At 41.1% G+C, this 25943-nt stretch overlaps 1 protein-coding gene, 1 non-coding gene and 3 pseudogenes across 4 annotated transcripts; 2 read left to right on the top strand and 3 right to left on the bottom strand.

Annotated features, from left to right (window-relative positions):
• Positions 1–713: 713 nt before the first annotated feature.
• Positions 714–820, bottom strand: LOC147950218 (small nucleolar RNA R71). The gene has a single exon (XR_015565260.1). It is a non-coding gene; the product is annotated as a small nucleolar RNA R71 (small nucleolar RNA).
• A 13039-nt stretch (positions 821–13859) lies between these two features.
• LOC147950219 (uncharacterized) lies at positions 13860–17856 on the bottom strand (annotated as a pseudogene). The gene has a single exon (XR_015563626.1). The product of XR_015563626.1 is annotated as an uncharacterized LOC147950219 (transcript).
• LOC147950220 (uncharacterized) lies at positions 14055–15454 on the bottom strand. Its single transcript, XM_087512507.1, has 3 exons — positions 14746–15454; positions 14262–14608; positions 14055–14123 (listed from the first exon to the last, which is right to left on the bottom strand). The coding sequence occupies exons 1-3, from the start codon at positions 15452–15454 to the stop codon at positions 14055–14057; spliced, it is 1125 nt and encodes a 374-aa protein (XP_087368633.1).
• A 762-nt stretch (positions 17857–18618) lies between the features above and the next one.
• On the top strand, positions 18619–20543 carry LOC104699954 (putative glycerol-3-phosphate transporter 5; annotated as a pseudogene). Its single transcript, XR_015563631.1, has 2 exons — positions 18619–19681; positions 19755–20543. The product of XR_015563631.1 is annotated as a putative glycerol-3-phosphate transporter 5 (transcript).
• A 662-nt stretch (positions 20544–21205) lies between these two features.
• LOC147950221 (uncharacterized) lies at positions 21206–22943 on the top strand (annotated as a pseudogene).
• The last annotated feature ends 3000 nt before the right edge of the window (positions 22944–25943 follow it).

The following is a 25943-nucleotide window of genomic DNA, read 5'->3' on the forward strand; positions in this document are numbered from 1 at the left end:
CCTTTGCTTGGCTGTTTTGTGTTTCAGGTACCCACTCGACCACCTACTCGACCACCACTCGACCGAGCAGTGATCGAGCACCTGATCGAGCCAGAAGCCGGATCAAATTAGCCATTACTTCCCAGTCGACTTGACCACCCACTCGAGCCTGCGCTCGACCGTGTACCTGTTCGAGTCTGTAGTAGAGTTTGTTGATGCACACAAGGTCAAAAGGCAAAGATAGTCTTCAACAGCCTATTGACAACATCCACAGGCTACAAAAGGGTTTGAGACATAAGCAAGGAAGAGTAGTTCAACAACAACAAGGTCAAGACATCATGGAGCAACAAGTTATCCATGAGCAAAGACCAAGGCACATTGGTGCAGGAGATGCACCCAATACTCACAACCAAAGGGCTGGAATTGTGCCACCTTCAGTAGCAAACAATAACTTTAATATCAAGAGTGGATTGATCTCAATGATACAAGCCAACACGTTTCATGGGTTGCCAATGGAGGATCCACTAGATCACCTTGATGAGTTTGACAGAATCTGTGGACTCACAAAGATCAATGGAGTGAGTGAAGATGGATTCAAATTAAGGCTCTTCCCATTTTCTCTTGGAGACAAAGCTCACCTTTGGGAGAAGACTCTTCCTACTGGAGCTATCACCACATGGGATGCATGCAAGAAAGCTTTTCTGGCCAAGTTCTTCTCCAATGCAAGGACTGCTAGGTTGAGGAATGAAATTTCTGGGTTTGCTCAAAGGAATAATGAGAGCTTTTGTGAAGCTTGGGAGAGGTTTAAAGGATTCCAAACTCAGTGTCCTCACCATGGCTTCAGCAATGAGTCACTTCTAAGCACCTTGTATAGAGGAGTGCTTCCCAAGATAAGAATGCTTCTTGACACAGCCTCTAATGGCAACTTCCTCAACAAGAATGTGGAAGAAGGATGGGAATTAGTTGAGAATCTTGCTCAATCTGATGGCAATTATAATGAGGACTATGATAGGACCATAAGGAGCTCCTCAACTGATCAAGAGGACAAGAATAAGAAGGATTTGAAGATGGTCAATGAGAAGCTTGACAAGATCCTCCTCAGCCAATCCAAGTCCATTCACTTCATTGGTGAAGAGGAAGCTCCAGTTCAAGAGGGGGAGCCTGAATTTGCTGAGTTGTGCTACATGCAAAACCAGGGAGGATTCAAAGGCTACAACCAAGGAGGTTTCAAGGACAACAATCTCTCTTATAGGAGCACCAATGTGGCCAACCCTCAAGACCAGGTCTATCCACCTCCTCAACCTCAACAGCAACAAAACTACATCCCCAAGCAACAACACCAAGTGTTCCAGCCCCAATTGTGTCTCCCACCAGGGTTTCAGACTAACCAAGGCCAGGAACAAGACTTAAGAGCAATGATGCAACAGTTGTTGATTGCGCAAACACAAGGCAAGATTGAGGAAGCCAAGCAGTTTGCTGAGTTGAATCAAAGGCTCACATCACACTGCAATGATCTGAACATGAAGTTTGACGGTCTCAACTCCAGAATGAAGTATATGGAGAGTAACATTACCTCTACTTCAGCTCCTAAACCCAACCAACTCCCTGGAAAAGCTGTTCAAAATCCAAGAGAGTTCACTGCAAAAGCCATTCATATCTCTGATGAGGAAGTCACTGAGGACAGTGAAGTCCAAGTTTGGGGGAATTCATTAGTTACTGAAGCCCCAAGTGACGTTTGTGCAAAGCAACTGGAGTCTGTTATTGCACTCGACCAAGTACTCGAACAGCCACTCGATCGAGTGCATGCTCGAGTGGTCGATCGAGTTGCAGACTCAGAAGCTGACAAGCCTGCTAAGTACACTCCTCTTGCTTACAAGCCACCTCTTCCATTCCCAGGACGTTTTAAAGCACAAAAGATTAAGGAGCTTAGGGAAATCATTGAGAGAAAGGAGATGATGGCTAAGCAACAAGAGGAAGAGAAGGCTTTGAAGGAAGTGGTTGTGATTGAAGAAGCTGTGGTTGAGGAAGTGTTGGCCATACAAGAGATCACCATTGCTTACCAAGAAGAAGAGAGAGGACCTGCCTTGGAACAGTATGATCCATATCCTCTCTACAAAGACTTTTTGCTTGATTTGTCAAAGAAGAAGGCTGAAGCTCAAGATGAGAAGGATCTTGAGGACCTTGGAAGAGTTATCATTCCAATCAAGCTTAAGGATCCAGGCCCATTCTATCTGCCTTGCACACTTAGCTATCTTCACTACAACCAATGCCTTTGTGATTTGGGAGCTTCAACAAGTGTGATGCCATACTCCATAGCACAAAAGCTTGGGAGAACTGATTTCAAATCCACCAACCTTCATATTTGTCTAGCTGATGGGTCAAACAAGGAGATAGTTGGAAGGTTGGAGAATGTTCCAGTCAAGATAGGGAAGGCAAGGGTTCACACTGATTTTGTGGTGTTGGAGATGGACAAGGAACCTGAAGATCCAATCATTCTTGGAAGGCCATTCCTAGCCACTGTTGGAGCAGTTATTGATGTCAAAGAGGGTCTTGTGACCTTGAACATTGCTGAAGATATAGCCATGAAGTTTAACATATATAACCCAACCAACCTTCCTACCATTGATGATCAACCTTTTACTATCAAGGACAAAGGGGGTCAAGAAGGTTCAAGTGGTGAAGCAACTCCAAAGGCTAAGCTCTCCTTTCAAGATGATTCTGTGGAAAAGCTTAAGAGGTCAGTTCAAGAGTTGACTAGTATGGTTGAGGATCTTCAAGTTAAGCTGAACAAGAGGTCCTTAAGGAAGGCAAGACCAAGGCTCAAAATCAAGAAGAAACATGGTTTGTGTGTTAAGGGTGAGGTGATCAAGGATCAACTTCACAGTGATCAAGAGGTTCCAGGGAGGATTTCATCACCTCCTTGGTATCTAAACCAAGTCTAAAAAGGACACCAAAGTCAAGCTTAGTGACTTTAAACAAGCTCACTAGGGAGGAAGTCCCTAAGGTATCCTTTGTAAATATGGTTTATTTTCCTTGTAGTTTTGATGTGTTTTCTTTTATATTTGTGTTGTACAGGCCTTTAGGTGAGAATGTAGTTGGGTAAGGAGAGATTTAGACTTGGAGAAGGAGACTCGCAAGCCCACTCGACCTACCCACGAGAGGTACTCGACCGAGCTGGGAAGGAATTGAGGCCCATTTGATCTTCAAATCGCTATAACGATCAAGTGGAGGGAAGAACAAGAAGAAAAATTTTGAAATTTCAAAGTTTGGTCAAGGTGCTCGACCGTGTACAGTCGAGTGTGGGGTCGAGTGGCAGCAAAAAGCAGGTCAAAGATTCCCATTTCAAATTTGAATGGTATGGACGCTCCACCCTTGTCTCTTTGTCCCCTTAGCTTCTTTATATAGACCTTGCACGAAATTATACCTCTCACATTCTCTCATTTGCTCAAAACCATTGAATTCAAGTTTTAAAGTCTCTCTCATAGCTTATCTTTTGCTCAACCTTAGTTCTTTCAAGTTTTTGGTTCACTAACCTATTAACTTTGAGCTTTGAGTCTATTCCCTTCAGTTCTATTTGAAAAATGTCTTCAAGAATCACTAGGAAATCTCAACAAACCGCTGCAACCTCCATGGAACGTCATGATGCTAGCCTTGAATCAAGAGGACAAGCTGGAAGGACCACTCGACGCCCCACTCGATCATGCACTCGACCGAGTGGTGGTTCGAGCAGCCGGTCGAGCCAGATGCCGCGTCCAAGGGGAGAGAGAGTTGAGGAAGATCCTGAGAGGACTGAGAGTGAGGAGGAAAGGGAGTCAACTCTCAATGAGTTCATGAGGAGACACAAGGCCAAAGGGAAGAGGCCAGCAGTTGAGGTTGAACAAGAGGAGAGTGAGAATGAGAGTGAGGAAGAAAGTGAAAAAGAAGAGATAGAGGATGATGGAGAAGCTGAGTCTTGTGGGTTGTCAAAGAGGCAACTCTATGATGCTTTCATGAGAATGGAGTTCTTAGGGACTAGATATCCACACAAGGAAACCATGGAGAAGCTAGCCATTGGTGAAGATGTGGAGTATCTCTTTGAGAAGAGCAACCTAACCAAGTTTATGGGGCTTTGCATGGAGTGCTACAAAGAAGAGAGTTGTGAGTTTCTAGCCACAGTCAAGCTGCATACATATGCAAGGAAGGATGCTGAGTTTGGAGCTGGTCACATTGCTTTCACAATCAAAGGGAAAAGGTATGAACTTTCAATGAAGAAGATAGCCAATGTGTTTGGTTTTGAGGTTGGGAGCAATAGGAGTTTGATGATTCCAAGAGAAGAGCTCTATGCTGTGTGGGAAACCATTGGGGACAACAAATACTACTCATCCTCCAATTCCAAGAGTTCAAGGATATGGAGCCCAGTTCTAAGGTACTTCCACAAAGCTCTTGCCAACATCTTCTTTGCTAGGAAGGAAACTGGGAATATTAATGAGGGGGAGCTAAAGATGATTGATTTGGCTCTCAATGGAGTCATCTTCCAAGCAAGAAATGGTACCGTCATTCTTGGGAGCACTGTGGAGACTGACCTAGCAATGGTGCTCATTGACCACATGATTTACTTGAGAAGTTGGATAGGCAAGTTGGAGAACAAAGGATCAAGAGGAGCACTAACCATTGGAGGCATCATTACTCCAATCCTTCAAGCTGCTAAGGTTCCACTTAGAGGAGAAAGGGTTTCACCAAGATGGATTGACTCTAGCTACCTCACCTCTACTCTCATCCTAGCCAAGGAGATGCATCAAGGGAATCACATTTTCAACTTTGAACTTCCAACACTTGGGAAAAAGCAACTGATTTTGCCTAACCAAGAGCTCACCACCATTCAAGAAGGAGCCAACATTGACTTTTTGCCAGCTGAGGAGCATTTGTTTGATGGGATAGTTCAACTTAGAGTTGATGAAGCTGGAGATGTGCAAATGGCTGATGGGGAGGAGCAATTTTACTTTGAGGATTATGAGCTCAACCCAAGAGATAGTAGAGGGGTGACGGAGGCTACCAAGAGATTAACCCTTCTGCAAAAATGGAACAAATGGCATGGGAAGAGGTTTGATAAGCTGAAGAAGAAGGTGACCAACATGGCTAAGTCCATCAAGGGCTTAAAGAAGGAGATTGCTGAGTTGAAGAGTGGGAATTCTTCACCTACACCATCAAGCCCTTTGAGGAGGAGTAGCTCAACTAGAGCACTTTCTAGAGTTGCGAACCCTGTGGAACCAGCTAGGGCTTCAATGTATGAGCCAAATCAGAGGAAGAGGAGCTCAAGTACCCGAGAACAACCCTTTTCAAGGTACTCGACCGGGTCACTCGAGCACCCACTAGACCGAGCACCCCCAATGCACTCGGCCGAGTTCCAGCCCAGATCACCCTATGGTTTCCCACCTCCAGCTGCTTATCCAGGATATCAAGGTTACCCTCCCATCCCACCCCAGTACTTCATGGATCCAGCACTCTACCAGCAGTTCTACCAGCAGCAAGGACCGCATTTTGACACTCGTGGTCCAGCTCGACCCCCCCACTCGAGCACGTACTCGACCGAGTCCCGGTCGATCCCCATCGTCGAGCTGCCCCAATCTCCACCTCCAAGTCACCAACAAGACCCCAACTACTCCTATGACAGCATGCAGATGGATGTGGACAACTACTTCCACAATCCCTAAGGTACCACTATCACCTTCCCTTGTAGATATCATTGCATTTGACATTGTGTTTTGTTTTTTGTTTTTCATCTTGAATCCTCAATCAAATTTCTTTCACACAGGGACTGTGTGATTTAAGTTTGGGGGAGGGTTTGAGATAGCATTTGACATTGTGTTTTGTGATTCTTATTTCAAATTTTTAGCATAATCATGTTAATACTTGCATAGCATCTAAGGCATAGAAAAACCCTAAAAATTTGAAATTTTTTGCAAAAATCTTTTATATAAAAAAAAGAGAGTGTTCATGTAGTTTGCACTGCACATTAGGATCTTGTTTAGCATGTTTCATGTAGGATTGTATAGTACTTTCATTAGGGATCTATGATGAGTATTCCCTTATTAGCTTGTTTATTCACTAGACTAGGATCAATGCCCAAGTTAATAGTACTTTGATGCTAGTTGAGTGGTTAGAATAAGATTGAACCAAGCCTTGAATTCCTACATTGCATTTGGTCTAAATTGAAGCATGTTGAGATTTGAAACCATTTCCTATTTATAAGAACCTAATATTGACTTTCAATTATCAATGTGTGCAATGCTTTAAACTCATGGATACCACATACATATTTGGATCATCTTTTTCCTTTTTACCACTCTTGTTGATCCAAGTAGCTGATTTCCTCATTAAGAATCAGTTCCCCTACCCCTAAACCAAACCTTCTTTCAAGCCATGTTTATTCTTGTGTGTGTGAGGCCTATTTTTGGGATTGAGCTTGGTAGAAAGTGTTAGGTTTGAACTGACAAGAGTAAAGCCTTGTGTAGTTCTAGTTTGCATTTTTCAAACTAGATAGGACTAGGTGGTTCACTTGTTGGGTTTGGGACTTGGCTATTATGAAAAGAAAAGAGGAAAAAGAGAAAGAAAAGGTTAGGGTCTTTAGGAGGGGAATGTGTTTAAGAAAATTTAAAGTCTAGTGAAAGAATGGGAAGAATAAGGTTGTTTAAAGATGGTTCAAGTTAAAGAAAAGAAAGAAAGAAAAGAGAAGTCTAGCAAAATGCTTATATGTCCTAAGAATAAGAAGAAAAGAGAACCATAGCCAATGAGTAAGAATCCCCCATTCCACTAGAAAGATCAAATAAGAAACCTCTCCTAAGACTTTAAAACCAAAAAGAGAAAAGGGTGAAAAAGAAGAAAAGAAGTTAAAGGGTAGCACTAGGATCAATTGGGTTTAGATTGATAGGATAAACACTTTGGGTACCTTTGGGTAGACAAGGTTTTGTTCTTGGATGTGTCTAAGTGTTCTTACCTTTAGCATTCTTCTAAAGCTCAATTCATTTTTTATGAGAGAACCTTGATATTGATAAGCCCTACTCTAAAAAGAGACCATCATTGTCTCTAAACCTTTTACTGCCAAGCCAAATGAGTTTAAGCATTGCATAGAATTGATTCATGTTCTTGATTAATGAATGTTAAAGGAAATGGTTGATTTGAATGCATGTGGATGTCTAAGGCTCAAATCAGTGAAGGTTGTGATATGCTTGTCTAAAGTCTTTAAGTATAGCTCATTCAACTTGCATCATAGTACTAGTAACTTGGACATTGATTCTAGATAGTCTATTTGCAAGCTTTAGGAGCTGAGATCCCACTTTCAAACCTCACCTACCTTCTTTTGTCTTTGATTATTTGCTTGAGGGCAAGCAAAGACTAAGTTTGGGGGTGTTGATGTTCATATATTTTACCTTGTTTTCCCTTAGTTTATTCACAACTTTTGCATCTTTTGCTATCCATTTAGGCCATTATTGTGTAGCTTTAGGACTAATCATGCATTAGAGTATAGTTGCATTGCATTTGCATCTTTTCATGCATAAACAGGTGATTTTGGAGCTTAAGGAGCATAGAAGCAATGCTGAGGAGAAGTAAAGCTGTCCTGAAGAGAAAACAAGAGATTTAAGGCTGTAGAATCAAGGTCCGGAGTCCAACACGACCGCACCACTCGACCGTGTGCTGAGGAGGACTCGACCGTGTGCTGAGGAGGACTCGACCGTGTGCTGAGGAGGACTCGACCGAGTGGAGAATGCAAGAGAGAAGCCAGCTCGACCAGCCACTCGACCGAGCACTGGTCGAGTTGACCGAGCCGTTGACCACTTTGACTTTTTGTATTTTTAGGGCTTCCACCTCACCTCCTATATAAAGCCCTTGTACTTGCAGCCACCAAAGAGTCCAGCTTTTTAGAGAGTCCAAAACCTAGTTTTTACCTTTTTTAGATATTATTCCTTTTGCACTTTTATTTTATTTTTTTAGATCTTGTACTTGTTTGAGAGAGAAAGACTAGATTCTTATATTTTGTTTGTTTCATAACTTTCAAAGTATTAAGATTTCGAGTTTTATTCCTTCATCAATATTGTAGATCTCTGTTTCATCTCTCTAATGATGCAAGTTTCATTATTTTTTGGGTTTTTGACATATTTCACCATGTGTTCTTGTGAGTAGTTTGCTTAGGACCTTGAGGATGGGTTAGGCTGGGTTGATCTTGTGGTTTGTTTGATTTGGTCAAGCTTGATTGTTGTAGATCTCTTCTAGGCTAGATGATCTTAATGCTGATCTTATATCTGAGAAGGTAGGGTTTGATTTCAAGCATCTTAGCATCACACCAATGTCTAAGGAGCATAGATAAGGCTAGATCTAGAGCTTACCATTAGGCTTGCTAAGAGATTAGGAGTCTTGTTTTGTTTGAGATGTATTGCTTAATGCCTGCTTGTGTAGATTCTTTACTTTGTGAGAACAAGTCTAGAATTTCATAGGTTTGATTGTTTCTTGCCATGAGAGTGGATTAAACATGTCTTAAAATAGTATGTCTAGAGATCAGCTCAATGTTTGCTTGAGATTTGTTGACCAATTTAGATAACCACAATGATTAGCTCAGCCCATGAATCCCTCCTCAAGGCCTTCTTTGTTTATTGAAATCCTAGTCTAAATATCATTGATTGCTTGTTGTTTGATTACTTTTAGCATTGCTCTGTTTTTCTTGTGTTGCTCTGTTTTCACGTTTAAGTCTAGCTCGACCACGTACTCGACCTACACTCGGTCGAGTGCTGCTCGAGTTCATCCCCAGAACTTGTGTTTTTGATTTGTGATTGTCTTGTTTCATTCCTGTTTCATTTCCATTGCATTCACATAGTTTCCTCTTCATTACTTGTCTTGCATTAGTTCATTAGCATAGTGTCTATCTCTGTTCTAGTTTCTTTATAGCTTTAATTTGTCTGTTCTGTTTGCATTTAGTATTTTGTTCTAGTTGTTTTTACTTTCTGCATTTCATATCTCATTTTAGGATTGTTAGTGACAAACAATCTTTACAATTGGCTTGACTTAGACTCATATGCACATCTTAATTGTTCACAATCACTCAGATAGGATTGACACCTCTTATACTGCAACTGCATAAGGGGAATTGAAACACCCTGACTTCTATTCATTCCATATATCATCATTCCATACATCATTCATTCATACACCACAAAGAAAGTCAGTTTCAGATACCAAGGTAAAAAAAAAAATAAGATTGTTACTTAAGAAATAGAGATGTAATTATGACATGATGACATAAATTCCATTGTATTGTTGTTGTTAAGAAAGTTAATAATGTCCTTCTTGACAACAGAATCTCGCCATCTGTCAGATATGATTGAACATCCTTTAGTTGCCCATTCTGTTTTGTGCTCCACCATCAATTTTTCTGTTTCTTTTACTTCCTTCTTCAGGAAAGGAAGCCACAACTCATACATAGTTGGTGGTTTAAAGCCAAACCTATATTGACCAAATAAGTCAAGTGCTTATCTAGAACTATCAAAGGTAACTGCATTAAACGAAAGCCCTGCATCATAGAACTACTTTGCAATAGCAGCCCATGTTTGTCCCTAAGCTCCTTATCAGATTTTCCAAAAACTTATTTTCCATCTTTTCTTCCTTTCAAAATATCATGAGGAGTAGGACGAACATACCTATCCATTGGACCCTTACGTTTCTTGGAAGGTAGTTGACTAGGCTAACCTTCATCTTCATATTCATCTTCCACATCGTATATAGTGGCTTGTGGTGGCATCATTTGAGTAGTGGCTTCAACTTCAGCCTTATTAAGCATGAAAGTTTTCGCTTCTTCCTTCATACTATCTAAAACTAGATTGCAGGCAGTAACATTTCGATAACCCCCCCCCCCAACAATATGCTGTTTTATACGTTGAACTACACCATTTGTGACATTCTTACAGAAGATACAAATAAAACTACCATGTTTATTAGCAACTTGAGTGGTATATTTCCTTGTTGGATCAAGTTGCTTAGTAGAATGAGACATGATGAGGAGTTGATGAAGAAAGAAGAGTAAAAAGAAAGAATAGGGAGAATGGAGATTTGAGAGTCGTGAGAAGTGGTCGAAGACGTGGGGAGTTTATATGCACAAATTGTTTTAGGGTTTTCACTTTTTAGCAATAAAATCACATCCACATATTTATCAGAACAATAAAAGGGAAGTAAATATAACCTTTTAACTATCATTACCTTTTTTTAAATAGGTGCAAGGCATCCCAGAGCGAGCTTCACGTCAAGGCATCAAAGAGGGAGCACCTTTGGGTTATAGCCTGGCCTCATCTACTAGCGCCTAGTCACGCCTAGGCATTGCCTTTTTAAACACAGGCTCCAACACCTCTAACAATATGCACTACTAAGACTAGGAAGATCTTAGCTTAGATAAGCCATGGTAATGCACTCACCCTTAGAATAGGAATATTCTGACCAACAATGACGAAAAACACACAGCAACATGCTTTTCTTACGTACTCAGCCTTAGACCTCCAACCACAAGGACATAACTCACAAGAACAAGAATAAAAGGTTCAGGAAAAAACTTCAGAAACTCTAAGGAACTTTTGGGAATCGTTTTCTCTATTTTTCACAAAAAGGAGGCGACAATAGGTTCACTAAACTTAAAAACATTGGTTTCACACCTTAAATACAATTCCAAAACGAACCAGCTCGAACTGAGAATCCTGAAATCGAATCGAAAACCTTGTGATCTAATGGTGTTGTGCAACATCCTTCCTGGTGTCGGTCGACATCCAAATCAAATTTCCAATATTTGGTTCACGGATGTTACACTTAGAAAATAGGCTTTAATATTTGACTCAGCATTGATAGTGTTCTAGAGCAACTCCAAGACTTGTTAGGCTTAATGGTTTGGTGAAAAACCTTTAACCACCGTGTAATACCCGAACGCCACCTCTCAGTGGACCTTATGTCCACTCCCAATCCATGAGCCAACCTTTGTTAATGGGCTTCACGTCCTCTCACTAGTTCTGTGAGCCCACCCATATCTGACGGTCAGTTTGCTCTGTCCGGGAGGTTTTAAAAACTTGTTACCGTTCCTACAAATCACCATATGATCTTTCTCTGTGTTTTGTCTTCACTCGCACAGTTCCGACAATCACTTCTCGGAAGGTGAAACGACAGCACCCGGATTCCCAATCCTCACACAGGATCCACGCGAAACGATTCCCAATCCTCACACAGGATCCATAATTCCTACGAGACAACCAGCGTAGAAATCACTCTTTACAAAAACTCTCACAAACACACCAAACCCACCTCATCTAGTTACTGAGTCGTACAACCAACAACCCCTAGCGACCGAGTAACAAGAGAGGTGGGCTGGAATTTTTGATTCCGTCCAGGCACAGAAAACACTTTCACACAATTACTCCAATTCAATAACAACTCGTCTAGTGTCGAACGACACCCACCGCACCACTTGCGAACCAACACACCGACGTTCACGACATCATTTCCGTCGATCTCTCTTCATCCAAACCTAACTCCAGCTGTCCTCCTACGACCCAAACAAACAACAACATGCTGGTGTTGACCGACACCATCTTGGTGTCGCTTGACACCCTAACTTTACCACAAAACCATCTCTACCAGATCACAATACAAATACTTATTAAAATACAAAAAAACCGATCATTTCACAAACTCATTGTTGGATATGAAGCTTATAGCACCACGAAGCTGCCTACCGAAATTCAGCAAAATCGGACTCCGTTTCATCCTCCAAACATTGCCCAAAGTAGCCCTCTCTAGCCAGTTCGCGTTGTTCATCCGCAGGTGTTGGTGTCGACCGACACCACAATGATGTCGAATGACACCAACCCAGAAATCACGATCCGAACCTCCATTCAAGCTCCTTCTCGCTGCAAAACCCTAATCCTTCACAACCATTTATTCCCTAATCGATTAAATTCAAAAAACACGACTTACCTGGATAAACAAGCCTCAGTAAGCCTCCTTCTCTATCCCAATCCACCACCAAGTTCCCATCCATCCCCTCACACATGAAGAAGACGGATCTCCCTTCTTCTCCTTTGTGCCTAGCATAAGATCTTCACTCAACATCAACAGATCTCTCAACCAAGCCAAGAAACTCCCAATCTCCCAAGAACCCTCTTCCTTCACCCTTTAATCTCTAAAACGGCATAACGACTCCCCGCCCACGACCTAGGTCGAGTTCAACCTTAAATACATCGGTATTTAAGGTTTCCACTAAACCAAACCCTACCAAATGACAAATTAAAACAAACCGGAAGAACCAGAATTCAGAATTCGGTATTTAAGGTTGGTGTCGATCGACACTAACCTTGATGTCTATCGACACCCATCCCCATAATCCAGAATTCGGTTCATGGATGTTACAATTCTCCCCCTCTAACAAAAGATTTGTCCTCGAATCTGCAAAACACCACCACTCAACCACAAAACTCATCCAACAACCATCGCAAAGGTTCGCACCATCCAACCATCTGGTCTGCCACAACCAGGACACCACTGGTCCAAACTACCCTAACCCCACTCGTCGACCCATCCTGACCCCACCGGTCAATATCATTCTGACCCCACTGGTCGACACAATCCTGACTCCACCGGTCAACAAAGTCCTGACCCCACTTGTCAATCCAAACCATACTCTCCTAATCATCACAACGCTGGTCCCCCCGACCAGCATACACCTGACCCTCCCAGTCAACACACATAAACCCCCGAGATTGAACCCCTATCAACCCTGAGATCAACATCCGGTCTCAACCGGAAACCTGAGATTGAACCCCCATCAATCTCCTAAATCCATATCCGATCACAATAGGAAATCTGAGATTGAACCCCCATCAATCTCTTCCATCCGCATCCAGTCACAATAGGAAATTTGACCAAGGACTTCCGTACAACCGTCACCACCGCCCGTAAACCCACCGACTGGACTGAACAACGTCTGCCAAGGTTTCCCCATGCATCTATCGTAACAGCCCGGACACCCCCGTGACCAACGGACCACAAAACCCTAACCCCACTGGTCAGCACAACCCAAAACACGAGATCACTCCCGACCTCCGAGGTCTACATCCAGTCACTATGCTCATAACCATGTTCTAGACACTGTTTGCTCTCGCACTCATATATTCTCAGGTGGCAACCCTCATGCCGTACCGATCTCACTCTCACACCCCCCATCTTCGAGTCATACCGTCTCACCCTCGAGATATCGGTACCAAGAGAACCTCCATCTCCTCAGGAGAGCCCCCATCTCCTCTGCCACCCTCAGGACCGCTGTCCTTCGAACTATCGGTATCTAGGGAACCCCCGTCCCCTCAGGATTCAGGAGAAGGTTAACCATTCTGAGACACTCCAGCATAAACACCCTTAACTGTGGAGTTCTCTCACAATCTTTGACTGAAAAGATAAATGCACTTTTGTGACATAAGTGGTCAAATCAATTTTTTTAAACCAAAATGTCACATATCGGTTCATCATTTTTACAGTGCTTGATCGGCTTTGTACAGGTTATTGAAGCTAAAATTTTATGATACATATGGTTGATTTGAAATGATTTGTGGAGTTTGGAATTATGTCATCTTCTTCTTTTTTTGTCAAAGAATTAAGTCGTCTTCGTAATGCTTGTTTAAAGCAATTCGTCTACCTATTGTTGGATTATGTTTGACATGAATAATGTTACGGATTTGATGAATGAATATAAAACATTTAATTACAATTTGCCAATTTGGTAATACAAGTTTCACATGATATTTTTTTTTTTCACTGAGTATATATTGATTAGAAGATTCGGTGTTACAAACAGGGAACTGGCTTATGGAAAGCCTTCACCTGACCAGGGACTCGAAAACTAGAAAGGATTTTCTAGTCGCAGTAGATACATGTCATAGACCATGATCTTTACAAAAAACAAAAAAAATCTTGTCTAGGGTTAGCGGATTAATCTAAGAATGGATTCACTCAATGAAAATACAAATATGCTAACCAGGAAGGAAGACCCGATGCTACATAAGAGTGAAGTCTATTATCTTCAGTTACACTTCTGGCAATGAGAAAAGCTCCTTGATTCTCTGCCCTTGAAACCCCAACAAAAAACCATTCCCCTAATAGGTTTAAACACAATACCAATTGAGAGGAATGGAACCTAAAAAATGGCCACGCCTTTGGCCTGTTAACTGCACTTACCAATACCGAATCGTCCAATGCAAAAAGGACCTTACTGATTTTGTGGCTTATCATACTTTCGACTGCCCAAATCGCACTAATGAGAGAAGCTCCTGTTTGGATTTGATCTTGCAGAAAGGTCTTCTACTGTGAAGGATTACCGTTCCAGAAGCATTCTGTAGAATCCAAGAAGCTCCAACTATCTCAGTTCTTCTTGACCAGGAGTCTCCAATACTACATTTCAACCAATCTTCAGATGGAGGATCCCAGAGAATCAAGGTCGTCGATGGGGAGGGTGATACAGTAGGCATGCTTGAAGAGAGGGGAAGGGTATCTCCTGAATCTTCCACCCTTTGCGCATCAAACCAAACATCAACATCAACTTTGATCTTTTTCACCGTCTCTAACGGAGAGAAACTCTTTCCTTCAAAGAATAATGAATTCCGGTTCTTCCAGATCCTCCATAAGATCCAAGGAAAACTTCTTCTGATCTCTGTGGGCACAGAATGTTATCCCTATTGATGAAGAGGTGGTGAATGTGGGAAAAAACAGAGCCTTCACCCGGATTAAAGTTTGGTGTAGGGTAATCTGAAAGAGCCCATATCTGACGAGCCAAAGAGCAAGAGAAAAGTACATGAGAGATCGATTCTCCTGCCAAGCCACACGTAGAACAAACCACATCAAACTTTAACCCCCTGCGAGAGAGCAGATAGCCTACTGGAAGAGCTCCACTCAATAATTTCCATAGGAACACTTTAATCTTTGGCTCAGTCTCGAGTTTCCAAACTTGATCTTTGAAGCCATTGATAAATGGTAAAGCTGAAACTTCCCTTATGAGAGGAGCTTTTGCAATTTGAGAAGCCAACCAGGAACCTGATTTCACCGAGTAATCACCACTTTTGTTGTGTTTCCACGCCCAGAAGTCGTTCATTGAAGCCACCGGTTTATTTGCTCTTATCTTTTGGACATCATCTGGAAAGAACAGCTCATCCAGCTTGTCAATAATCCAATCCCTTTTATCAAAGTCTATCAAGTCACTGACTTTAAGATTGATATTGATTAGGTCGTTTTTAATCAAAGGAGCTCTCGAGGTCCCGTCAACCAACCAAGGATCACACCAAACACTTAAGCTAGCTCCATTTCCAACTCTTTTGATTAACCCTTTGAATAACAATTCTCTTCCATGGAGTAAGCTTCTCCAACCAAAGGAGGGTCTATTACCCAGAGGGGCAAACTGAAGGTCCTCTCTAGGGAAATAACGACTTTTCATGAGACGAGAAAACAGACTGTCGGGCTCCTGGATAATTCTCCATGCCTGCTTTTCTAAGAGAGTTTGGTTAAAGGTACCAATATCTCTAGTCTTGAGAAGCAATAAGATGAATGAGAACCGGCATGTGATCTGAGCCTCTCATTTCCAAGAAATGTTGATTTGACGCTGGAAAAGAAGTAAATCATTCATTGTTTCGAAAAGCTCTATCCAAACGACTTTGAATCCAGAGATCATATCTTCTACCAGCCCATGTGAATCAGTTGCCATTACTTGATAACTCGTTCATATCGCAAACTGACAACATCTCATTGAAAGGTTTAAAGAGGGAATCAATTCTCCTCGGTCCTCTTATCTTCTCACCATTATGGGAAATGTCATTAAAGTCGCCGACCATAATCCAACCATCTTTACGAGCTAAACCAATCCTGGAGATTCTTTCCCAAATAACCTTCCTTTTTTTGAAGTCTGGATCTCCATAAACACAAGATACAAAAAAAGAAGCAGCTCCAAATTGCACTTGCATGTCTAACAAGTTCTTGTCTGAAAACTTAAAGTAAATTTGGACACTGTTCTTCCAAAAAAGAGCTAGACCTCTACACCTCCCAACAGGTTGAATAGTATATACACGGTCATAGCCTAAGATACTTTGAAGGTCAATTAATATATCTCTACTATGCATAGTCTCCATCAGAAACATCATCTCAGGGAAGTGTTTTTTACGCAGTTCTTTCAGACGGGGAAAAACCAAGTCTTGACACCGTCCCAATCCTTGGCAATTCCAGCTCAGGATGCTCATTAAAAGTGGGGCAGTCCCTCCCTTGGGACCACCTCTAAGGGAGTAAGCTTGAGTTGTTTTGCAGAGCTTGTACCCTCATTACCTGCTTTTCTCTTATCTTTCCTGACTGGAGCCAAACCTGAATCAAGACTATGAGACCCCTCAGCTACACTAAGCTCAATAGTTTTAGGCAACCTTGCGTTCTTTGTGGGTCTACGTCTCGCTTTAGGCTTTTTTGGGATAGTGCCGGAGGAACCAACTCCAAAAGAACCAGCCCTGAAAACCGTTGCACTATCCTGAAAAGGTTGGGACAAAGCGAGGGAGAGGCATGGAAATTCTGGATGCGGCTGGACAAACGACTTGGAGGAACCATCTTCCTTAGACCAATTCATTTCTAAATTCAAGGGAGGACCTTGTTCTTTATGCATTTGCGTCTTGGAGGTAGAAGAAACTCCCACCAAAGAGAGATCTGAGCTAATCATAAACTAAACTATTGTTCTTAATGACATCATGATGGATAATAGGCAAAGGTTCCAACCGGAGTATGGACTTCTTAGCGATGGGATCCTTCTCTACCTCACCAACTTTTTTCTGTATCCTTTCGACTTTGACATGAAGATCCTCTTTTGTGTTAGCCCGTAAATGTTTTCGCATACCTTCAAGGACCTCCTCTGCGATTCTATGTCTACCTGAACTAGGATCAATTCCAACCTGATCTTCAAGCAAAACACCAAACAAAGTATCAGAGGCTTTCAAGAAAGTCTTCTTGTCTGGTTTAGGGATCGGAGTTCCTGTTTTCCTAACCTTTGCTTCCGCTTATTTCTTCTTGATCAGAAAAGGGCACACATCCACATCATGAGTCAAACGCTGGCAATGAAAGCAACGCTTTTGGATTTTCTCGTACTTGAATTTGATTGTGGTCGAACCTCCTTCTGGTAATTCTATAACTTTAAAATTCCGCAGGGGCCTAGAAACATCAAAGAGAATCTTCACACAGACAAAGCCATGGATCTAAGGCTTATCCGGGTCAAAGGCAACTTCCTTAACCTCTCCTAGTAATTCTCCTATAGTGGTGATAGCTTTTGATGTATAGTAATTCACAGGAAGATTCCATATCTGAACCCAAATTGGTATCGACTGCAAATAGTTTGCTGGTGCAACCGCATACCATCTCTCTACTGCAAGAGACCAATCGTTGAAGGTATGGGTACCTTTATCAAGGACCTCCTGCAAGTCATGTTCATTCTGAAAATGAACTGAAACTTCTCTTCCGAAAGAGCTATGCCTTGCATCTTCCCAGATTTCTACCATTTCCTGGGCATTTCTCTGATAAGATTCTTCATCTTTTGACAAGCCGGATTTAGAGTTCTGCCTATCAAGCTGAGAGAATTTCTCTGCAAAGACATGAAATCTGGTAATCAGGCATCAAGAAAGGGGAATCTTCTTCTTCTTCGAGAGTCATGGCCAAAAGGGCCTTATCCATCGCCGACGACATGATAAAACAGATAGATACAATATGATGTGACCAACTAGACTTTTAGGGGAAGAATTCACCGGGTGAAAAGTAACAGATAGGAATCCCAGAAAAAACTTCCTTCACAAACACCTTAGATCTGGAGGATTTGATCTAAAAGAGCAGTAAAATAGTGAAAAACGGCTAGATTCGACAAAGGGAAAGTGTTTTTCCAACCTGAAAGTTCTACTTTTGGTTTAAGCAAAGACACTAAGTAAAAGAGAAGGTCTTGAGCCCAAAAAAGGATTTTCTAATGGATATTCAAAAAAAAAAGTTTAACATGATATAAGATCACTGTTTTCCTAATGATATTTTTACTGGGCAAATTTCCTAATCACTTATACATATTTCCAAATCACCTATATAAAAGTATGTTCAAATCAATACTATAAAATAATATTTTCATATATATACTATATGTAAGAAAATTTGTTGAAAATATGATATTAATATTCTATATTTTTCTTGAATTTGCATTAATTCTTGTTGGAGTTGATTTTAATTCTTTTACTATATCCAAAAAAAATTGGTGTTATTTCTAGAGATGATAATTGTCTTTTTTTAAAATTCTAATTAGTTCAAAAATAATTTTTTTCATAAAAAAAAAAGAACTGATTTTAAATATATTTTTTAGAAAAATACAAAAAGAAAAAATCTTTATAAATTATCGTATAAACTAATATTATATAAATTAATAAATATTTCTATCTGGACGTTATTAATTTATGGAGATTTAGATTTATCCAATAGGAAGATGATGACTCTCTAAATGGTTTGTCTTAATAAGACAAAAACTCCGGTTCAGACCAGCTTTAATTTTTTTCCACCGGGAACTAACTAAAATACCCAAAGAACAAACAGAAGTTGACCGCCGACAAAAAAAACAAGGCTGACCTATCGGTACGGTACCCACCAACCAGGAGGAGAAAAGTAAAACATCCGCAAAGGTTGAAGCTTTTCTGATCTAAAGATCCATCCTTTTTTTTTCTGCAAATGATTCAACTCAGAGTTTGAGGGCAAGAATGCAATCGAGAATCGTCGTATTAGCTCCGGCGTTTTCTCTATTCCCTAACCTAAACACACCTCACAAAACCTTCACTTTCCATCAAATCTTGGTTCTCATCATTACATTCATAGCCTATGCTTCGTTTCACGCTTCCCGTAAACCTCCCAGCATCGTCAAGAGCGTCCTCGGACCACCTCCAGTTGGATCTAATTCATCCTCGATTGACAATGGATGGGCTCCGTTTAATGGAACCGAACGCGTTTCTTTCGTCGTATGCTTTGGGTATGTACTTTGCAGGTCATTTAGGAGATAGGATTGATTTGAGATACTTCCTTGTGTTTGGAATGATGGGTAGTGGGATCCTCACCCTTGTTTTTGGATTAGGGTATTGGATGAATGTTCATACGCTTGGGTTTTACTTGAGTGTTCAGATTGTTTGTGGTTTGTTTCAGTCTATTGGCTGGCCTTGTGTTGTCTCTGTTGTTGGTAACTGGTCTGGGAAAGAGAAACGTGGTTTGATTATGGGTGTGTGGAATTCTCATACATCTGTTGGGAACATTCTTGGCTCGGTTATTGCGTCCTCGGTTCTCGATCTCGGATGGGGGTGGTCTTTTGTTTTGCCTGGTGGGCTGGTGATTGTGTCTGGGGTGTTTGTGTTTATGTTTCTTGTTGTGAGTCCTCATGATTTGGGGTTTGAAGAACCGGGCAAACAGATGGAGATTGAGATGAGTTTAGGTGTGAATGTTGAGAGCAAACAGGAAGCTGAGGACGCAGTGCTTCTTGAAACTGTAGTAGATGAATCCTTGTTTGCTATCGGGTTTCTCGAGGCTTGGAGATTGCCTGGTGTGGCACCTTACGCTTTCTGTTTGTTTTTCTCGAAACTCGTCGCTTACACGTTCCTGTATTGGTTACCATACTACTTAAGGCACACAGGTATGCATCCATGGCTTTTCCCATATACCTCTCAGGCTTGCATCCACGTTCTTACTCTTATGCTTTGAAACAGCTGTTGCGGGTGTGAATCTCTCGCATAAAACCGCTGGGATTCTCTCGACAGTCTTTGACGTAGGAGGAGTGCTAGGTGGAATATCAGCAGGGTTTATATCTGATAAAATCAACGCCCGTGCCGTCACATCAATCACATTCTTGGCACTCTCCATTCCTGCCCTTATTATATACAGAATCTATGGGAGTGTGTCCATGTTCATCAACATCGCCTTGATGTTTATATCCGGGTTATTAGTAAACGGTCCTTATGCACTCATAACCACGGCTGTTGCAGCTGATCTTGGAACACAAGACTCAATTAAAGGAAATGGTAGGGCGTTGGCCACGGTAACTGCTATTATAGACGGTACTGGTTCAGTTGGGGCGGCTTTGGGACCGCTGCTCGCTGGTTTCATATCGAGCAGAGGGTGGAACAGTGTTTTTTTCATGCTTATCGTTTCAATTTTTTTGGCGGGTTTGTTCTTGGTTCGGCTTGCAAAGGCTGAGATCAATGAGATGAGGTCTGGAGAATTGATCCCGTCGAGTGATACTCAGAGCTGATGATTTTTGATTTATCCCAGCAGATTGTATACAAAGGTAGTATCAGGTACATAGAGTCAAACCATAAAATACAAATTAAAACACCCACCTGATTTGTTGTTATCTACCATCTTAGTTTAGATGAAGCAAACTCTACTATTTTTTATACTTCGCACTGACATAGAAGTCGAAAATTTTTGATACTCTATTATTTGAGTATGATCTTCATATATAGTATATGCTGTTTGCATCTTCGAATTAAAGAAAATATAAAGAGAATAAATTTGGCAGCAGGGCAGACCTGATGATCATTGCCATGGGTCTCTTGCCAACAGCCACACATCTTTCTTCCTAGCTTCAATATTTACAACTAAATATGCAAAAAATCAGTTAACATTATAATTTGAAAAGTATATGGATTTTAGGCATTGACATGTGATTTGGTTGATAATATCTAAACATAAATGTGACATACTTTGTGTTTTGAAGCTCACATGAGATCATTTGATCTTATTCTTCTTCGATGCATTGTCCTCTCTTTTTTATTTGGCTTAATGTTCACCTTCCTATTGGCTGTCTCCGTATCCCTATATAATTATCATCTATTTTGGCTGTCTTCCTCTTCTTCTACAGATTAAAAAGAGCTATTCGGTGTTTTAGTACATTTTACAAACTTAATTGTAAAACTATTACTAATACTATTTACAATTAGAGAAACAACCGTTGACCAACTTTTGACACTATTCTTTTTCCATTTTTGGGTATCACTTATCAATTTAATTACCATTCATGCCATCCTACAGTAACTTTGACGATTCCTTATCCGTTTATCCATAACGCAATACAATTTCGCCTTATCCAATATATAGATTGTAAAAAGGTACTTTGCAAGGGTAAAACTACCATTTTTCTTCGATCCCCCTGTTTTTGATGACGAGAGCACTTAAAAAGCGTACAGGGTTGCAATCATCTCTTTCCCGAAGTGAGCGATCTAGTAGATCTGCAGGATGTAAGAAAGCGGAAGGTGGACAATCATCCGTCGCCGGCGAAAGGCATAAAACTACCATCTTTGACGAAGGTTTGTTGTACTCGTAATTATTTTCCCTGGGTCAATCTTAAGAACCTTTTTAGTTGATTGCCCACCTTTCGTACTCATTCAATTATATTCCCGTGTGATTTTCCAGCTGGTTCTGAGGAGACGGATTCTATTCATTGGAACCCTAATCTCCCATATCGGCTTTTCGCAGTTGATCGGCTACCCGATGGGGCTCGACTCAACATTCACTCGAAGCCCGAGTATTTGGGATTATTGGTTGAACTCCTCGATGGATGTGAAGCATGGGAGACTATCAGGTCCTCACAATTTGGGAGACTTTTCGATCTCCCGGTCAGGAGATGTTCGCACTCTGCGAGATTGATTCATGGCATGTTCGCTCGTCAGTTGGTGACGAGAAAAAAACACGAATTGTGGTTCGTATATGGAGGATTTCCAATTCGGTTTTCACTGAGAGAGTTCCACCTTACAACCGGGTTGTCCTGTGGACCATTGCCTTCAGAGGCTCAAGTCGCTGAACACCACGACCCTGCCTACTTAAGTGTATGAAATAGGCTTTTTGGTTTCAAGAAGATTGTAATGGTTCAAGATGTTTTGGACATTCCTAGGGCTGATATGAATGCTGATCCAGAAAACCGGCTTACTCACTGGAAAAAGTTATGCCTTGCTTTGATTGTGTTAGTTGATGGTGTTGTTGTATGCAGCAACACCTTAAATGGTCGTATTTCTGGAGAATATGTCGAGATGCTGCACGATGTTGATTTCTTCCTGTCATACCCATGGGGTCGCTTGTCTTTTAGTCAGACATTGTCCAGGTTTGGTCCTGTTTTTGGTAAGGAAGATCCATTTGAGGAACTTAAGAAAAGGCTGGCACAGCAAACATCTTGCTGCTATGGTTTTCCACTCGCTCTACAATTGCAAGTTCTCAACTCCATTCCTGCTTTATGTTGTAAGTTGAAGGACCCATTAGATTGAAGAAATTTCATTCAGAGGTCCTCCGAATGTGTAGCGAGCGCTAGTCTCATTAGAGAGTCTGACGTCAACGAGACTGAGAAAGATCCTAATGTAAGTAAATATTAAGATGTTTACTACATTTTAGTTGTTACTTCCCAAATGTATATGATTTACAGGTTACTACGTTTTAGTAATACGTGTTTTAACTATTATTTTGTTTGTTATTTGTTCAGTTGTCTGTTGGATACACTGTATTCCCACAGTTTGCTGTCAATGAAGAAGAGCTCGCGTGGGGTGATGAGGAAAGTGATAATAAGGTGGATACCATCCTCTCCATGTTATCGCAGGGACACAAGTTCACTCCTTACGAATGGCCTGTTGGTGATCAACCTATTATCCCTCGTGGTCGGAGAAAGGAGCCCGATGTTGTGGATATTACTGTGGATCCTCCTCCTACGAAAAAGGTAAAATTCAGACACCAACACGTTAATCGAAAACCGTGCACCAGATCTGCCACCAATGCTCAGCAAGATAACAAATCACGGAACTCTAGAAGAAGTCAGGTTGGTAAATGACCCATAAAAGGTGTTCCTTCTTGTGAAGGTGCTTCAGCCGAACCAATCAGGCAAGCTCGTGTTGATCAATTTGTAACACATTCAGATTTGGCTGACTTAAAGTCTTGGATTACGTCCCAGCTAGCCTCACACCGTCGTGACATTGTATCTGATATGCACCATCTTATGGGCATAGTAGGGCCGAAAACATCAAATCCCGACAAACAACACTCTCCCGAGACTCCGTGTACTGGAGTCGTGGGCAATGACTCTGTAGACCCTGGTAAATCAAATATAAATCCCCAGGAAGTTCCTGTAAACCAACATTTTCCTACTGGGAGTGACCCGCAAAGCTCAAGAGTCAGGTTAAATACGCCTCTGCCTGGTCCTACTTGTGATAATGACGAGAGGTGGGATTTTTATGGTATTTCCAAAGGCGTCATTGACCAGGTTGGTTTTTCCATTCAAGATATAAGATCATCTCACATCTGTCTACATATTATATGTCATCTCTCTCCGTTTTTTACCATCTTTGGTTTGCTGGATGGGTAACAACATAGTTACTGGGTATCCCGCATTTTCTTAGTCTTACTGGATGGATAACCAGATGTACACTATGTCTTATTTTTACTGGATAGTTAACAAGATTAACACTGTGTCATTTGGCAGGTAAATGGGTCTGACCACAAAGGAGCCCCTAACCATTATGTTCCGGACAGCATGGATGTAGAGTGTGGTCCTGATATTCCAGATCCCGATGTTCAGGTATTCCCAAAATAGTTTACTGAGTATCCACATTTTTCATAGGCTTGACTGGATGGTTAAAAAGATTTACACTGTATCATGTGGCAGGACCATGAGTCTTATCACGACGGAGCCCCTGTCCAAGATGAAAACCCGGAACCTGAAGATGTTAATGATTTTGTGGATGTAGATGTTCCTGACAGCATTGATGCATCCCCTATATTAAGCCCTTCTACACCAGCCACACCTGTTCAGGTTTAACGTTTTTTTCCTTCGTTAACATGATGCAAACTGCCTGATTATTGCTTTAACTAAGGTTTTAATCATTTCAGCCTATAAAAGAATCAAACGATGGCAGGACTAGCGACTATGTCGTTAAATACCGCCACTTGTCTTCGATTGTTGTCGTGGGGCCAACTTATTATGTTCATGAAACAACTAACCCTTGTCAGCCTCTACCACCAAAGCGTATTCCTAGACGTTCTCGGCTACTTGATGATGAAGATTTCATTGGGGATCATTGGATCAAAGATCTTTTCAACAGCCGTAAGAAGAAACCAACATATTCCCCATTCCCACAGGTGGATGAATCTGAGTTCCAGAAATGGAAGGCTGTACTTGATGAGGACAAGGATCAGTAAGGTTAATACTTATCCTTTTGATGGATTTGCAAACAATGATTTAGGTGTATTTTATCAAAACATGTCACACTTTATGTGTTTCATAGGTACTACACCGTATGCACTGGTCACAAACTCTCCAACCGACATTTCCTGGATATTGCAACCAAAGAAAAGTGGATCACAACAGAGGTAACAAAACTATATGCTCTTATCATTCAACTAACATCTCCTTAAATTGGATGACCTTGTAATTATATCTTCCTGTCACGCAACATATCCAGGTAATTACGTCAATGCTTATGCAGCGTAGGGCAACAACTTTTGCAGCTAAAAGGGTAGTCTTCCTCGACCCCTGGTTTGTGGACTTACTTGTAACACACCATGAAGATTTCAACAAAAGTGATGAGAAGGAAAACTTCAATTGGGGGCCAAGTATCAAGGCTTATGTCGAAGGGAAGTCTACCGGGAAATTAATGAAATCTGCTTTCCTTAAAGATGTTGATGTTCTGTACGTCCCCATGAACTGGGTTCTACTCATTGGGTAGGTTTGGTCATCAACTTGAAGCTTCGATCTATTGAGATCTTTGACCCGTCGTTGAACCTTTCACCGATGATGTGGTAGCTTTCCAAATGGCTCTGGTTATACAATGTTTGCCTTGGGTACTAAAAAGGTTCGTCAAGTCTGACATCTCGGAAAGCCTAATTACTTCTCCTTTCACATGGTCTCGTACGCGTGGTTTATACAACAACAAGGGAGATGAAGATTGCGGCCCTGTGAGTGTCAAGTTTCTCGAAATGCACGCATTTGGACTTGGTTTGATGGAAATGGCTGCACTTTCTGACGAGATTGTAGTATGCATTAGGAAGTCAGATGCCATTGACACGTACGTGTCATTCGTTGAAGGCGAGTTAGCCTAAAACTATTGTTCGTCGTTTACCTTAATTGTATTGAAACTAAAAAGCTATGCCTTTGAACCTAATAATATTGATGTAAGACTACTCTTTTGTTGGCTATGGAAGTTTATGTAAAATATGTAAAATACTCTATAATGCTTCTGATGTTTTGATGGTTTATGTATTTATTAATTAATTGGCGTTTAGATGTTCTTTTATTTTCTTATATCATGTACACATATTTAAGAGTACGTGTATATATCCCGGCTACCTCTACACAAAAGTGTATTGCTCTTTAGTGGATGGGCATGTATACTGAGCAATCCCCTAAACTCATAGCCCGTACTTAATTTGGCTGGATGGATCTGGCGACAAGGCATCCACTTGTGTAGTGGGCAGTATCTATGATCCAAGTGTGTAGATTTTTAGAAGCAAAAAAGCTGTTGATGTAATTAAGGCAGTAAACGAGTAGTAGTAAAGGTCATGAAATCAACATATATCACTATTTTAATCCGTGTAATCAATTGGAGAGCGTACTATTGATAGCTGGATATCACTTGTGTTGAAGATATTATCTACTTTTTATTGTTTTTGATCAATGTTGGAGCCCATGTATTGCAAAATCTCGATAGAATATCAAAAACTGATACTTTTGACACAATCTCAATCCGTCTAATCTAGTGCAGAGCGTTCAATTGATAGCTGGATATCACTAGTGTTGAAGATATTATCTACCTTTATTGTTTTTGATCAATGTTGGAACTTAGAACCCGTGTTTTAAATATTTTTTGCTTTAAACATGGGTTAGATTGTTACACTTGCCCCATCTTATCTTTATCTAACTA

Source organism: Camelina sativa, chromosome 1 (genome assembly GCF_030686135.1).
Source record: "Camelina sativa cultivar CO46 ecotype springtype chromosome 1, ASM3068613v1".
NCBI lineage: Eukaryota > Viridiplantae > Streptophyta > Magnoliopsida > Brassicales > Brassicaceae > Camelina > Camelina sativa.

Coding starts and splice junctions, on each gene's coding strand:
- LOC147950220 (XM_087512507.1), bottom strand. CDS start 15,454: ATGAAAAGTCGTTATTTCCCTAGAGAGGACCTTCAGTTTGCCCCTCTG. Junction 14,609..14,745: donor TACACCAAACTTTAATCCGG/GTGAAGGCTCTG, acceptor TATTCTTTGAAG/GAAAGAGTTTCTCTCCGTTA. Junction 14,124..14,261: donor TGCGATTTGGGCAGTCGAAA/GTATGATAAGCC, acceptor TAAACCTATTAG/GGGAATGGTTTTTTGTTGGG.